General features: G+C 40.0%; 1 protein-coding gene across 1 annotated transcript in view; it reads left to right on the top strand.

Annotated features, from left to right (window-relative positions):
• The window catches only part of Arfgef3 (ARFGEF family member 3), a 149,104-nt gene extending 139,961 nt beyond the window's left edge, over positions 1–9,143 (top strand). Inside the window, exon 34 of the mRNA XM_057753640.1 lies at positions 1,003–9,143. Within this exon, the coding sequence (XP_057609623.1) occupies positions 1,003–1,194 (192 nt within the window). The 3' untranslated portion in view covers positions 1,195–9,143. The remainder of the gene's footprint in view (positions 1–1,002) is intronic.
• The last annotated feature ends 6,068 nt before the right edge of the window (positions 9,144–15,211 follow it).

Below are 15,211 nucleotides of genomic sequence, written 5' to 3'. Positions count from 1 at the left end.
TGTATATATAAGACGCTAAACTGATTTTAAAAATAGGCTTTAGCTGGCACTGAGCTCTCCTGTCATTTGCATATGGTTCTGGGTCTGTTCTGTAGTTCAGAAACAGTGTATAAAGAAAAGAGCCAGACTGGACGCTGCTGTGTTAAAATGGATTATTTTAACCATCCTGAGCACATATAGAGCATGTCAAAAGGAGATTAAGGGGGAAACAGCATTGATAGTGTTTATCCAGTATAAGAAAATATGGAAACAAAGAACTAGGGTGATTCTAGATGAAGTCCTTTACCCTAGAGTCTTGCTAGAGATGCATCAGAGGATGAGGTCCTGGGAACGCTTCATGTACATACATTTGAAATACACCCTACAGGAGTCACGCCTCCCCCTTTCTTCCTCTTTCTTACTCCCTCTTTACTTTTACATATACAACACAGAAGTAAACTTGATAAGACCGAGTCTGCCTAAGTTTGCTAGACTAGATTCTTCAGTACTAGGGATTGAGCCTAAGGCCCAATGCATGCAAGGCAAGCCCTCTTCGCTGAGGGACATCCCTGGTTTGGGCTATGTTGTTTTTAAAGTATCCAGTACTCATGAGATAGTTTATTCTTTAGCAGATGAGTTTCTTGGTGAATCCTATGTCTTAATTGTTTTTAAATGTGTTGGGGTTTTGAGGATTTTAAATCTTCTCCTAAATTAAGATAGAATGATCCCAAGTCACCCAGGTGTTCGCAGACAGCTAATTGAACTATCGGTGCCCCATGGACATCTCCTCCTGAATTTTTAGTCTTAACAGTTTGTGAAAGCTAAACCTAAGCCATCCCTCATGTTAGAGGATTCTCTTCCTACCCTTCAGTATGTGAAATAAAAACCAGTTTATTATAGGCACATTAAATTATTATATAGGGTTCAATCCTGAGAAAACCATGTACAGATTCTCAGAACTTAACAGCGCCGCTGTGCAAAACCATGAGGCAGCCAGTAACTCTCTTCCATCCTCTCTCATAGGCATGGACCAATATGGTGCTAACCGTTCTCAATCAGATTCAAATCCTTCCAGACCAGACCTTCACGGCCCTCCAGCCAGCAGTGTTCCCATGTATCAGCCAGCTGACCTGTCATGTGACTGACATCAGAGTTCGGCAGGCTGTGAGGGAATGGCTTGGAAGAGTGGGCCGCGTCTATGACATCATCGTTTAGAGGACTCAAGTCCCTGTGGTCGGAGTCTGTCTGTCCATCCAGCTGATTGTGTTTTCCCTACCACCAGCTCATTCAAGCTAGGTCTCTGAGAAACTAGTTCTCTGAAACCTAGCAACACAAAGCTTTTTTCCAAGCTTTCCGAAAATTAGCCAGCCTTGGGCTAGTCTGGATGCCAAAGTGGTATCCAAGGGACACGGTGATCTCTGGCCTCGCACATTGTTACAGGAGAGTCTGCATTCACTTCTAAATCTAAATTTAATTTCCAAGTGCATTTGCTTGTCGTATTCTACACAAATAGATCCTTTTTAACAGCTCTCCTTTAGAAGCCCGAGGCTGATCCATTTAGTCCATTATTTTCAAAAATCAATTAAGTCCTAAGAAAACATTTGCCGGTGAGTCAAGCTAATATATATATTCATATATCTAGCACCAGACATAATTAATCAGAAGAATTTTTATATTCTGATTATTATAATTTGGTTGGGAAGAAAACTGCAAAAGTGTATTTTTTCCAGTGCTCTAATCAAGGAAAAAAAAAATGACTTCTAAAATATATTCAGGAACATTTCAACATTATTCTTAAGTTGTTAAGATTTTCAGGTTAATATTCATAATTCCCCAGGTAAGGTACTGTTGTGCCTTTATTTCTCTTTCTAAAGGAAGGAAATTCTTTCCTAGCGTGATTTTGAAGTCTGTGGCTCAGCAGTGGTGTGCACTGTCGCGAGACTTTGATACTGACGACCCTGTGTCCCATGAGTCTTTGCTTCTGCTCCCAAGGCAGACAAAGAAAAATGGTGCCTTAGTCTTTTGTTGCACAGACATTTCTATGCCCCACAATTATCTGACCGTAAGGTATGACACTCAGATTTTAAGAAAGATTAAGATGCAATTCATTTTATATCAGTATCCTTTGGAGGAAATGAACTCGGAGTCCTCCATCTGGTGAGCATACTTCTCAGGGGAGGGGCAAGAAGTGTGGGATGGGGATACAGCTGGAAGGGGTGGGCTAGGGACCGTGACAGGATCATTGTAAACCTTCCACTACAGCACAGTTGGGAGATAGGGTGTCAGTTACACAAACTCTAGACTGAACAGGAAGGGACACAATGAATTTAGAAAACTTTTTTTTCTATGTAAAACACTTCTCTCTAACAAATTTACTCTCTTTTAACTCATGTTATTCAGACCAATATTTTAAGTGGATATTTTTTTCTAAGTATTATTAGAAAATTTATTTGAAGCGTAGTACCATATCTGTGGCGGGTTAGGAATTAGAGTGAGGTTCAATCCCTTATACTTAGGAACCACTGAGCTTCCCCCTAGCCCTTACCACATATTTTATACATTTCTTACATTATAGTAATGACTATAAAGCTTTTCAGGAAAGTCCACTCACACTCTGCAATGTAGGATTGGTTACCGAGGCATATGTGTGGCATTTCCCCAGTTCCTGAAATGGTATTCATATGTCATCCTCTAAAAATGAGACTTCACTCTTCAGCATTGAAGAACTTCACAGGGGCTGGACTTTATCCAGCAGTAATATCAATGTTGCCCTCCATGAGAACTCAATAGCTATCTACAAGGTCAAAGAAAGGTGGACTGGTTTGTTTGGGGGGGGGTCAAAAAGAAATTCCCATTCTCCATGCCATCCACACAGACCACAGAATCTAGAGGACATTTTCCTAGCCCCACAAAACAATCTCTGCCTTCAGAGACAATGATTCAACTTGGGTAATAATTCAAGTTTAAAAACTGACCTGAAGAGATGTTTTGGTTTCTTTCTTTTCTAGTGCTGGGAATCAAACCAGGGTCCCATGCAATTTACACAAATATTCTCCACCACTGAGTTGTATTCCCATCTCTCAACTATTTATTTGTTTGAATAAACAATGAATTATTTTATCTACAACTTTAGATTTTATATACCTTGTATATGTAGTTAAGAGTTAAAGATTTTGCTTCATTTTGTCTTTCTCAACAAAAGCAGTATACCCTAGCTGTTTGATTTTGTAAATTCTTTGGGGGATCTGTTCTTGTTTGGCCTATAAGTACCTCGCTTTACTAGAAAGAGCACCTCCGTTAACTAGATTACAGAATTACAGCATGTCACAACATGTGACCTTTCTTGAAGTATAAAAGGCAGTTTCCTTGTATATATGTCCCAAAAGAAAGACTCTGGTCTACCACAGACTGGTTACAAAAAGCATGCAAGACTAGCTTGTGGACATGTTCTCTAACAGCCCGAGTAGGGCCTGAAAATAAAGGATGAGATAGTCCTAATGTCATACCCAAGATGTGCTTACCTGCAATGTGGGAAATATTGGCATATCCTCCACCATCCTCAGAGTTCATTCCAAGTCCCACGTGTTCTTAGACCACCTCCAAAGCTCTCTGTACTCCAGAAAAGGCCTCTGGGTCTTCAGAGTCCAGCCAGAGGGAGCTACTTACAGTTCCAAATGAAATATGGCTCAGTGCAAAATCATAAGCAATGAGTAGTCCTTCAGTTTCATTGCCCTGCAGGCAAGAGAATGGACAGGTAATTAGGATGGACAGTGGCCCCTTCCCTCACTACTGTAAGTCCCTCTCCATGTCTAGTCTCTGCCTTTGCCCCGCTCTTCTTCCACCCTTTCAGTCTATGGATGGAACCAGTGTTTTTTCCTTAGTCACTTGGGCTGAAGATCAAGGTCAAGGTGAACTTTTGAGCTTAAAAGAGTCATCCTCACTGTATGTCCCAAGGTGAGCAGAACATTGCTCCTAGTTGCTTGTATTTACTGCCAAAGTTCTATTGCTTAGACATTTTCCTGCTCCTTTTCTTAGAAAATTGTGCACCATGAAACAAGCAACCCAGCACCACAAAAACCAGGTGGCAGGGTGCCTGTGTATCATGTGTCATCCCGGCATGGTGCACACCCACAATCCCAGTCCTCAGGAAGTGGAAGCAGTAAGATAGAAATTCAAAGGCATCCCCGGGTCCATAGGGAATCTGAAGCCAGCCTGGGCTACGCGAGAGCCTGTAGAGTAAGGTATCAGATTTAATAACAGAAGGCTCGTAAACTAACCACAGAGCCTCACTTAGCTCCCGAAGCTCTCAGTCAACTTTTAAAGAGGTTTAGGCTGCCTCTTTACACACAGTTCTCTTCTTCCCTTCATGGTAGACCCAGATTTCTCTATGAATGCAAAATTTTACTGTTTTAGGTAATTTAGTCACTAACCGTCACTTGACTCAGGAAGATGCTAACAGACATTTCAGTTCAGATTGAAATTTTTTAAATCAAGCCAGACTTACGCCTCCAATTCTAGCAATGGAGAGGCTAAGAAAACAAGAGAACTGTACTGAGTTTAAGGCCAACTTGAGTCAGTTCTAAGACAGCCGGAGCTACAGTGTAAGAGCCTGCCTCAAACCACAACTGTTAATTTCCAAAGTCCTCTTAACTTAGATTTCCTGGTATGACGATCAACACAAGCATCTTGTTTTAAAAAATAATTCCACAGTCAAAGGGTCGACTTTGTCCAGTAGCCTTAATTACAGGAAGGTAATACAGATCCATCGTCTCCCCAAATAGAGATGAGCGCTACTTAGGTAGAAACGATTCCTTTTTTAATTAGAAAACCCAAGACTGGAGAAATGGCTCAGGGGTTAGGAGTACTTGCTGCTCTTGCAAAAGATTCGGGTCTGGTTCTCAGCACTCACGTGGTGACTCATAACTATCTCGAAATCCAGTTTCAGGGAATATGATGCCTTCTCTGGCCTCTGGGGGCACCAGGCACACACGTAGTATGCATATACATAAATGCAGACAAATACTCATAAACATAGTTTCTGAAAAATGTAATGATATGTTATCAGTGCCACCAAACTAAACAGAAAGAAGGTCTTTGTTGAAAGAGGTAACACACTGGGTCAGTTTATAAAACCTGGGTTCTTCCCTAGGTAAGTTCACAGATTCAGAGTGGTCCATAATTTACGCAAGTTAACAAATAGAAGTTGAAGGTGTTTGCAGAGAAATATCCCTGAACACAAAGCCCACACCTTCTCATGCTGAGTAAGTTCTGCAGCATGAGAGAACGGGGAAACTGCAAGGCCTTCATCAGAGGCTTAAAATGAAATTATTTGCTTCATAGCTCTATCTGGAGTATAATGTGGACTTTAAAAGTAAGACTTAAAAGTAGTGTCTTTATGATGAGAACATAAAGGATATCAAAATCCAAACCTTAACCCTAAAGAAAACCTTGAGTGTTACATTACAGACTCACTATTGTTAGTGAGAAGCAGTGGGCTCAGTACTGCCATGCCTGTCTGACTGTAAATGAAAGAAACATGGCAGCCTGCATGGACATGTGTCATTCACAACCCTTTTTATATATCATTCAATCAACAAAGTGCCCTGTAGTCAGTGGAGCTGCTCTGCCAGCTTCTCTGGCCAGTACGCAGCCTACAGGTCACTATCAAAGCATGGAGACACACAGACTAATCCTCCAAAGCTGCACACATCCGCTGAAGAGGAAACCACAGTTTTGTACAAGATGGGCTGAAGTTCCAGGTAGGACAGCATCTGTGGGACCATGTGCCACACCCCAACATTTCTGCTTACTTTCATAGGTGAGGAAAGAGCCAGAGACTCCAGTGTCCTGCAATAACCTGAGGACACAAACATGTTTGGGAATCACTGAGCAGGAATCCAGCAAGATTTAGCGTGGCCTTAGAATAGTAAAGAAACATTTTTGAGCATTTTTTAACTGAAAATATGAGCTTGATATTGGGAAAGATTTATAGAACTGGTAAAGAGGTTGATTTATAATTATGCACTCTTGGAAAATATGACCCCATTATTCATAGCAAAAGAATCTAGAAAGAGGTTGTTTTTAAGAAATCCCCTTGCTCTGGGTTATCTTATAGTATTTGTAATGGGCATAAAGGTACCTAAAAAATTTTATTGACATGTTGGAATAGAAACATCATTTAGATGTTTAAAATATAAACACATTACTTTAGGAAAAACAGAAAAAAGGGGGAAATCATACACACCCAGGGTTATTCAGGAGAAACTAAGTATAAACAGGATACCATTAATTAAAAAAACACTATGATGTCAGTAGCACCCTACAAAACCTTTCACTGAACCATTGTATCACCATGCAGAGAGGTTCCAGGGAGAAGGGATTGGCTGACCCCAATGGTCAAGGTCCCATCCAGCCAAGTTCCTTCAATCTTAAGAACTGTTTCGCTCTGTAAGTTCCTGTCCTGGAGACTGAGCCAATGGTGTCTAGTTTCTATTGTCTGAAGAACAGTGGTTCTCAAACTCTTTGCATGCATGCAAATTCACCTACGGGTTTGCTAAGCCACTGATGCCCTGCTTCTGATTCTCTCCATTTGGCAATCTGCATTTCTAGCAAGCTCCCAGATGAAGCTGCAGCTCTGGGAGCCACGGGCTAGAAATCATTCTCTTTCAGATCCAGCTGCCTTATCGAGCACTAAACTGAACTGACCCATGGGCTGACTGGTTGGGATTAGATTACTTACAACATTCCAGTTCCCCCTCCCAGTTTTATTAAACCAACAATTGATTCTTACACACTAGAAGACAATGAATGTATGCGTTGTACGGAACAGTGAGAGAAGTCCAAGCTTCCCATCTTTGTATTTAGAAACATTAATTCTATGAATGATTGTTTGTATCCTGTTGACCCTTTGACTTGTACTGAAGGTAATCAAGTTTATGTGGTACTTGCATTCCTTCCTATATCATTTTAATGAGATGTTTCCATGTATGGTCCATAATAGCCTGGCTCCTGGCTTACAGAAGTTTTTAAGTAGTTGCTTGCTTGTCAGTTACATCTTGGATTGGTCATTAACAAATCAGCATTTCAACACGTTAAGACACTTCTGGTGGTACCCTTGTCTTTCACTTAACTATGTGGTGGAAGTTAGGATTTTAGTTCCATGTTTATCTGTAAAGAGTCTACTAAACGCCTTGGTGGAAATTTTCAAAGTGAAACAGTTCCTTTTGAGCAATAGATATGCCAGTCTTGACGTTTCCGTAGAGAGTGTTTCTAAAGAGATCGGCACAAGGTAAACTAATTCTTATTCAACATGATGGGACAGAGAGGAAAGTCAGCCTGTGTGCTCTGAGAATTCAGTGAAATGTTAACCCGAATACTTAGGGGGCTTAGGTTAAATTTTAACTCTCTTGCCCAGCTAATTAGCCTTAGAGTTCATTTTTATTAAATCATAAGGACCATACAATAGGAAGAGAAAGAACTGATGATCTGTGTTTTTATTAAATTAAACATCCAAGTAAATTAAAAATCTATTAATGTAATTCCAGCTACTCAAGCTTGCCTGGACAACATAGTGAGATTCCATCTCAAAAATAAATAAGTAAATAAAGATGAATTTTTAAAAGAAGCATAGAAGGATTCAAGAAAAAAGTAATTAAGTATTCTAAATATTGCCCATTTATAAACTTTTTTTTTTTTTGGTTTTTCGAGACAGGGTTTCTCTGTAGCTTTGGAGCCTGTCCTGGAACTCCCTTTGTAGCCCAGGCTGGCCTCAAACTCCCAGAGATCCGCCTTCCTGCCTCCCGAGTACTGGGATTAAAGGCGTGCGCCACCACCGCCCGGCTCCATTTATAAACTATTAATTCCATATAATTTTCATTGACCAATAAAGTTTATATTTATGTCATTTAGACTATTGTTTGAATAGAAGGTAATCATTCTAGATACTTAAAATCAGTCAAAGCATATCATCACAATGTTAATGGTGTCAAGGATTCATCTTTGACTTTGTGGTTGTACATAACTGAGTTCTTTTTATTATTTCATTTTCTTCCCATAACAATTTAAAATTATGCACATAGTTCCTTTAATTCTGGTTTCAATTACATTTTAAAACTCAGTCTCTACAAAGACTTATTTCCAAACTGTTTCATCAACTGTTGCCAAAACAGAAAAGGGAGAACCTGAAAACCAAGCTAGGTTTTCTCTTAGACTTAGGGAGACTTAAGCCCTTGACACCACCAGCTAGCAGTGACCATCCACAGCACCTCAGGTCTGTGTTCACCCCTCTGCCATCATTTCCCGGGCAGCTCTTTCCTCTGATCCAGTATGGTAACAATCAGTTTCCTGCTAGGTAGCTTCTTTTAGTCAAAGATGAATGATCTGGGTATTTGGGCTTCTCTTCCAGTGAGACCTTGTGGTTAGAATATCATGTGGTCTGGTAGGATAAGGAGAGGGTACCTAGAGGGAAAGGTTACTTTCCTTTGTTTTGTTTTTTGTTGTTTTATTTTGTGTGTGAGTATGTGTTGGAGTAAGATGGAGAGCTAAAACTCAAATGTTTATTCCTCTAACCAAATGCCAAATGACTTCTATTCCGCAACGGTTTTCTAAGAGGAATAAACAAACAAATTACGTTTTAGACAGTTCCCCTAGTCCTAGCCTCACGTGAGATACAACCACTAGGTAGTAGAATTCCTTTTATCCATTTTTGTATTATACCAAAGAATGAGCTTATTTTCATTAAAAATTATGAATAAATGAAGCTAAGTATAGCCATAATGATTGAGTAGACTTACCATTTTACCTATGAAGAGGGAAAATTCATCCTTGCAGCCAGTTCACCAGGAGCCTTGAACTATTTTGTTTACTCCAAAGGCCTTGTCAAGGAAGTATCATTTTTTTGTTTTGTTTTGACTTATTACTTAGCCACATTTACCTTTACAAAGTCCTGAAAACCACTCTCCTTCAAGTGTTGCTACAACTGTCTGGTTTGATATAATCTGTTAGTTCACTGTTTTTTCAGGTCTCTGTAAGCAAGCTTGCAAGTGTATTTTGTGTATATTTTATCTGAAGTGAAAAACGAATTCTAAAGAGAAAATATTTTAAAAGATACTGTATTTATGTCGCTTGTGTTGTAGAATAAAGATTCAAATGCATCAAAAGTCTGATATGGGAAGCAATTTTCTTCACGTAATATGATTATTTGAATAAATAGCCTGTGTTTAGAAGGACTCTGATCTGTGGCATTTTATAACTCCGGGACAGGATCTTTTACATTCAGTCTTCTCAGATGGCTACAATCCCTAGTCCTTCCACCTAGAAATTTGTAGAAATATAGACCACTGTTTCTGTAGGGGGCAGAGCAAGGCCTGAGTGAAGCCCTGATTGAATGTGTGCTGTTGACCCAGGCACACAATCACTTCAAGCACTCCATCACCTCAGAGGAAAGAAAGTAGCAGAGCCTCCTCCCCCTGGGGAGCGAAACTCAGAAGGGAATAGAAGACTTCCTCTGGTGTGTTGATGTTGATAGCGGGTGCAGAGAATGTCCACCATGGCTTTCTCCCTCAGGATATTTATGACCCAAAGACTGCTCCCCCTGAATCAGCTCATCCTGTCCTCTTGATCCAGCTGCACCCCATAAACCTGGCCTCCTTGTATATCCATACAGAATAACTCTGTCTCCCTGCTCAATCTTATGTAATAAACCCTCTTACTTCTGGGTTCTGAGAGTTCTCCAGCAAAGAGTCCAGTACACCCAAACCCAGTTTTTCTCCATGTGTCAAGCCTGTGTTTTTTCTTCTTTCCCTCACCAGCCCAGTAAGGTCCATCCCTGGAGCTATGCAAGAAAGACATGGTGACTTGTCTACCTCTCTTCAAAGAATTTTTCAATATATTCTTCATTTTTATAACAGATATCAAACTCACATTTCCATAAGTCATAATAGCTATCAAATTTACATAGAAATTTTAGTTTAAAAATCAAATTATTACCTTTATTTTCTCATACACAAATCTCTATTATTATTTTAATATTGAGTAAAATGTAACCACTTCTCATGATCTTAAACTTGGAACTGTGTCCCAAGACTGTGTCCTCACAAAAAGATAAGCCTAGATCATCATCTTTTATTATTGGCTACTCACCATAGAAAACAGGTAAGAAAAACACAGAATGCTACAGAAATGTAGCCTGTATTTATGGAAGCTTCTGTTCTATTACACTCCCTGTATCCCAGTGACTTGTGCCATCACCAGTACCATGAAAAAGAAAATTAATAGCCTTTTTAATCAAAGAAAAAATTAAAATCCCTGAGCATCCCACAAACATCAGGGAACAATGATGACAATGGATAATTGGGAAGTCCTACTGTGAAGACTAGAAATGGCCTTGGGACCCTGCCAGCAGAATTCCCAGCCCAAGCATGGTCCCTGCCTGGTAGTACGAGTCATGGGCAGCACTTGGCTACTTCAAGTATAAGTGGTCTGTCAAAATATACCCCAGAAGATACTTTTAAGATAAAATGGAAATTCAATGGCAGCGCTCTATATACATGCTAGTGCCAAGAGAACTCTGTTCTCTACAGGACAATGGCTAGTTTATAACTAGCTTCACTGTCTTGCGAGTTGCTCTACATTGGAAGTTTATGTATATATCGTATCGTTAACATTCATACCTGTCATCATCAATCTTCATTATCGATGTAATTGGATTCAGAATCCGCATGGAAATACATCTCTGTTTTTATGGGTGGATGTTTCCAGAAAGATGTAACTGAGAAGGATTTATTTTGGCTCATAGTTTAAAGGGATACTGCCCATCGTGGCAGGAAAAGAATGGCGGTAGGGGGTAAGAGGGGGCTGGTCACATTGCGTCCACAGTTTGGAAGCAAGCAAGGATGAAGACTGTTACTCAGCCCCCTGCCCTATTCCTTTAATCTGAAAGCCCAGACCATACGACTACACTGCCCACATCCAAGGCGATTCTTTCCTCATCAAATAAGTCTTTCTTGAAACATCTCAACAGATGGTCGTGGAGAGATGTGTTCCTAGGTGATTTTTAAAGTCATATTAACAAGAGTAACTATTACATCACCTATGAATATACCCAAAACAGAACACTTTACATTCTCCCTGCATGGGACATGCAGGAGTCATCAGCCGAAATGCAGACCTCTCCCATAAATCATTTTACAGATAAGTTCAAATAACCAACATTGCCATTATTAATCCCCAGCAATGACTGTGCCACATTTGTGACTCTAGATGTATTTCTTTAGAGCAGAAACTTAAGATGCCCCGCATAGTTGGCATATACTCAAATCTTGTATTATAATTTAGCTCTCATAAATATTTCACATCGCTGTAAAAAAATTCACTTTCCCATATAACTTTAAGGTAGATTAAATGAAAATAAAATTGAAGCCTAATGCAATAGTGTGGTTTATACATATTGACCAGCATCCCTGCTAGCTCAAGCCTCAGAAAGCCTCTTGTTTTCCTCTTGTTTGTCTACTTATGGACTCCTAATTATGGTATCAAGTCATTTGTGCCCCCAAATCTGGCCTCTGAACTTAATCCTGTTGCTCAAAATGTTTTGTTATCAGAGAAACACACTCAAGTTTGAATGCTCTCATTCAAACTCCGAGATTGCAATGGCATAGTTAAACCCAAGCATTTAACTATGTCCTTTTTAAGGACTAGAGATTGAAAGTTTCTGCTGCAACATGGATGGATCAAATGCCCAGCAGTTCAGAGCGCAGGGCTCCAGTGCAGAGTTTGATTCTCTTTGCTAGGGCTTCCTGGTCTTCTTCCGATCAGCATGGTCTTTACCACCCTGGAGCTCCGATCACAAAAGTAGCAGAGAATGAACAACTGTCACAGAAATTAATTAATTAGCTGTCACATGGGAGGCAAAAGCTTCACCAGAACTCAACGTGAAAACATGAGAATTGAGGCTATCTTGTAAATCATAAAGGAATGATATTATTGGCTGCACAGTAGCTTAAAGTTAACGTCTCAATGTTTGTTTCAAACTGCTCCCCCCAGAGTCATCAAATCAGGGAAGATGTGTCCTCTTCTAAAGTGACAATGAGTTATAAAATAATACTCTCATGATGCTTAGGCAAAGATTTTTTCAAGCAGAAGGGATATATTATCTATTACTAAAGATCTCTTACATTAAATCCACCTAGAAATTCTTGGAAAAACAACTGAGCATCACTAATCAAGCACAATCAAGGACATTCGGGCAGCAGGGTTTCGATGCCACTCACTAGGCAGGAGCTCCTTTGGCAAAGATAATCCATGCATATTGGTTTACCCCATGCCTCAGCCTCCATTCTGCTACCTCCTGGAAAACTTAGACATTTTTCATCTTCTCTTTGCCAGAGATCTATTTTCTCCTTTATTTAGCTAAGCAGCAAACAGACACCTTCAATTCCATGTGAATTATAGTCGTATATAACCTCAGAACATTACAGTGTTCTGCTCTATAAACTTCCTAAGGATTATGACAGGCTCACACCAGTTTGGAGCATATCAGTCCCCATCAATGCCAAAGAGCATCTCTACTTTAAAGTTCTCCCACCCCGCCTCAATGACCCAGACACTCTCAAATTTCAATATCTTTAAGACTCAGCAGTCGTTGGTAATTAAACTTGTTGGTGACCAGGTCCTCATCCTTATTGTTTAGCTAGAAAAAGCTCAGATTTCTGTGCCAGGATTGATTCCTTAAGTAAAAATTTAAAACTCACGTAAGTTTAAAACATTGACTTCAAATCAAAAACATTTTCAAAAAATAAAAACAGAGAAGATGAAGTGGATATATTTCAAATACATTAGAGGTTTCTATCCAGGTCAGCCCCTTAATAGTGAATATAAAACAACCCTCTAGATGTCTGGAATTAATTTCACTGATAACAATTATGTTAATGTCTATTCTATAATGTTTGCCAATATTGGCTATGGTTTTACCAAAAACTGTTGTATAAGTAGTCAACCTGATATAGCACCACAACATTAACCAAGAGAATATGAACTAAATCTGAGTAAATTGTCTCTATGACATCAGCAATAGATCATCAACTCTTGACCATTTAATTCTTACCTCTTTATTTTTTTCATTTTAAGAGTGAACTTATAGGCAAGTAGAACCTGGAATCACATTCCCGAAATAATAGCACAACAGAGGCAAAAACATAAGGATCACAAGTTCAAGGCCAGCCTAAGCTACATGGCAAGACTCCATCTTTCAAAATAAAATTTAAAAGGGGGGAGCAGAGTGAATATTCAAGCTACTGAAGTGATGGTTTCTTTCAGCTCTCTCAGAAGAAACAAGAGTCTCTGGTATTTCAAGTTTAACCAGCCATAAATAGAGCCTTGAACTGCAGGCTCGAAGGAACTCTCGAATCAATATTCTTCCTATCTAAATGCTCAGAGAAATTTTATTTTCCTAGACCCTTTCATTCTCATCAGCAGCATTCAAGATACATTTTCCAGATCACCTTTGACAGGTGGAGAAAATAAAGGCTCCCTTGTTAAAATTTTTTCCCTGGGGAATATGTTAGCAGTGTCTACTCCTCCTCCTAAGGTCAAAGTGAGGTACAGTTCTATAAAAGTTCACGCTAAAACCCCAGTGAGCTTATTAGACTTAGAGAGCAGTGGGTGAGGGGCTATGGGCAGGGGTGTGGGAGGGTAGAAAGTCTGCACCCTGCATGGATGACCGTGCTGCACAGATGAGGAGCACCCCAACTCCTTAAGTCTTCCCAGACTATATACTCTGACCCCTCCCCGGGATCTCATGTAATTAGCGAAGAACTGCATACAACTGTTTGGAAGAGTGGCCCGATCCCAGGCGATAGTCCATTGGCCATACCTGCCCTTCCTTCTGTGAGTCAACTGTCAACATGCCCACCTTTGGTGGTTGTTTGGCAAACATGCACAGCGGAACTCATGAAGATGGTGTCGGTGTGACCAGAGGATGGTAGCGCCGCACAGCCGGCTCTCAACATTCCAGGATGTCAAAGAACTAAGCTGCGGGGGCAAACGATTCTGTCTGGCTCCAAACCCATGCTCTCTTCTGTGCCACGAAACCTTCCTGTAAATACGGAAAATGAAACCGGATGCACTGCCCGGCACAGCATCTCCAACCTCTCAATCGAAAATCACCCACAAATCCAAATCTTCTAAATCTATACTCTCAAGGTCATCGTCCTGCTGTGCCAGGCACCACAGTCAGGAACTGAGTCTGGTCTCGTCCACAGAAGCACAAAATAAGTTCGCTTGCTTCAGAAACAAGCAGCCTACAATGCCACTGATGATGTAACCAACCTGGCAACCTAGCCTTTGCCAAAATAGAACTTGAGTGATCTAATATTCACACAAAAAAACTAAAGGTGATTTTCTACTATGCACAAATCTTAAAATTCCAAATGCTGTCCTTGTATTAGACAGTACTATAGAGAAGTAATGTTTTCAGACCAAATCATCTTGGCTTCCTTTAGTGAAGACGTCACTAAATTAAGATTTAATGTTATACCTCAGCTTTTAAAGAGGGTCAATACAAGAACATCCAATGTGTCTTCCATCAATCTCGATTAATCATAGGCTTCAATTCTATTCCATTTCTTACAGAAGGACGCACCTCCCACTCATTCGGTGCCAGAGACTTTGAAAGGAATTGTTCCCCCCTCTATTGTTCGGGTTTTGTTGTTTTAAAGAAGCCTTGTTTCGTTGGTTTTGTATTTGTGTTTTGCCAATCTGGGAAACTGAGCTAAATTCAGGCTCAGAGAGAGTTAAGAGCACATATTAGGAACGGGGACCACACTACCCGTAGTGTCTTACTCACCCGACTGTAACAATTCAACAGCATGGTTCAAGTAGATTCACACGGCAAGGAAAGCACACCTAGGAAGCTTCCTTTTTCTTTTTTAATTCTTATATTATTTTCTGGGTGTATCTTTTTAACTTTTGAGGTTGTAATTTTATTATATTTCTCCCTGCCCGTTCTTCCTTCCAAACCATCTTATACACCCCTCCCCCTCTCTCCTTCAAATTCATAGACTCTTTTCACTGTTACCGAATACATATATGTATTTGTATATGTATACATATTCCTAAATATAACCTGTCTGGTCTGTATAATGTTACTCGTATGTATGTTTTTAGGGCTGACAATTGACACTGGACAACCAATTGGTGTGCTCTTCCCTAGGGAAGGCCACCTTTCTTAAGGAGT

The sequence above is a fragment of the Chionomys nivalis genome, chromosome 2, assembly GCF_950005125.1.
Source record: "Chionomys nivalis chromosome 2, mChiNiv1.1, whole genome shotgun sequence".
NCBI classification, from domain to species: domain Eukaryota; kingdom Metazoa; phylum Chordata; class Mammalia; order Rodentia; family Cricetidae; genus Chionomys; species Chionomys nivalis.
The sequence above is the reverse complement of the archived record's forward strand: the minus strand, read 5'-3'. Positions and strand labels throughout refer to the sequence as shown.